This window comes from Ammodytes marinus (genome assembly GCF_949987685.1).
Source record: "Ammodytes marinus genome assembly, chromosome: 11".
In the NCBI taxonomy this organism is placed as follows: Eukaryota; Metazoa; Chordata; class Actinopteri; order Uranoscopiformes; family Ammodytidae; genus Ammodytes; species Ammodytes marinus.
This window is the reverse complement of record NC_137215.1, coordinates 4,673,820-4,675,320: the sequence shown is the minus strand read 5'-3', so window position 1 is coordinate 4,675,320 and position 1,501 is coordinate 4,673,820. Positions and strand designations below refer to the sequence as shown.

Genomic DNA, 1,501 nt, shown 5'->3' with positions numbered 1-1,501 from the left:
CACGCACACACACACACACACACACACGCACACACACACACACACACACACACACACGCACACGCACACGCGCTCCAAAAACAAAGGAATGTGGTCTCGCGCCACACATTTGGGCATCATCACCAGATCGGTCAGACAGGTGTTTTCTGTCCCACGGCGCTGTGTCTTAACAGCCATGAAATACAGTGACGGTGAAAAGGTGGTCTCCCGCAGCAGCTAAGCCAAGCCAGCAAGATCAAACTGTTCTCTTCACAGTCTCAACATAACAGCAAATCGCTCATCAACATTACGCACCACATTATATGCACTTACACACACACTCACATGCAACAGACGGTAAAAGATTCAATATGTGTTTTTGTTTTTTCAATTAAATATTGCTTGTTTAACTTATCAATTTTATCTCATGTGTCCCTTAGGAAAAATAACTATAGGCTATCGTACGTGTTGTAGCCTACTACTTAAGAAAGGGAACACATTACGAATATATAGCTGTGTTACCATGGAAGCTGATAATTTAAGTCTGCCAAAAATGATAGCCTATAAACTTTACATCTTAACTTAACGTTGACGCACTATAGCCATCAAATAAACTGTCAATATCAATAACAACATTTACTAATAGGCTATGTTTAGTTATTTAACCTTGGGTGAGGAGATGAATGCATGTGAAACAATTTGTGACATATCCAATATACCTGAAGTTAAGAGGTGCACGAGGGCTCTTTACAGCTCATAATTTCAGCATATTGAATCTTTTTTTATTATTATTTATCGCAGGCAACATTATATATTACAACATCCAGCGCCGTTTCAAACGCCGGTTGACTCACCCGTTAGTTGGTCGTAGGATCCGTCCAGCTCTCTCGAGTCCGACAAGCTTTGGTCGCGGTTTTTAGCCTTCATTTTTCCCCCTCGTGCGCTGGAATGTGGCACAGCTGATATGTTTAGCGATCCTACTAGCGATGATATAAGGTGGTTTTATGGGGTTTGCCTTCACGTGCTGGTGGCTAGAAGTAGCTATAGTAACGTTAACAAGTCATGGTTGATGACTGAGTGAATATGAGCGCCGTGTTAAGTTGTCATTTCGCGGTTGTGTTCCTGTGTGCGCTCTCGGCAAACCAGCAGCTGAGTGAGTGGACCAAGCAGCAGCGCGCGCTACTGCTTCCACATGGTGTCAGGCACGCGCGCCCATGCACACCACCGACACACACACACCGGGACACACACACACACACACACACACACACACACACACCCACACACCGATACACACACACACACACACACACACACCCACTTGAGTACACACACACACACACAGAAGTACAGAACAAAAGCAAAACAGACATAGAAAGAATGAAAATGGATAATGATATGTGGACGATTTTTCTTGGTCTCTGAAGATCATTTTTATTTTTTTAAACAATTGAAGACTCACTCATTCAATCACATTCACAGATATGTGTGAACTCATCAAAAACTTATGATTAATTAAAGG

At 42.8% G+C, this 1,501-nt stretch overlaps 1 protein-coding gene across 1 annotated transcript in view; it reads right to left on the bottom strand.

Moving 5' to 3' along the window:
* Positions 1 to 906, bottom strand: part of LOC307258006 (A-type potassium channel modulatory protein KCNIP2) — a gene marked incomplete at both ends in the record, with an annotated part of 149,342 nt that extends 148,436 nt beyond the window's left edge. The window contains one exon of the mRNA XM_080037384.1: positions 834 to 906. Within this exon, the coding sequence (XP_079893510.1) occupies positions 834 to 906 (73 nt within the window). The remainder of the gene's footprint in view (positions 1 to 833) is intronic.
* Positions 907 to 1,501: the final 595 nt, after the last annotated feature.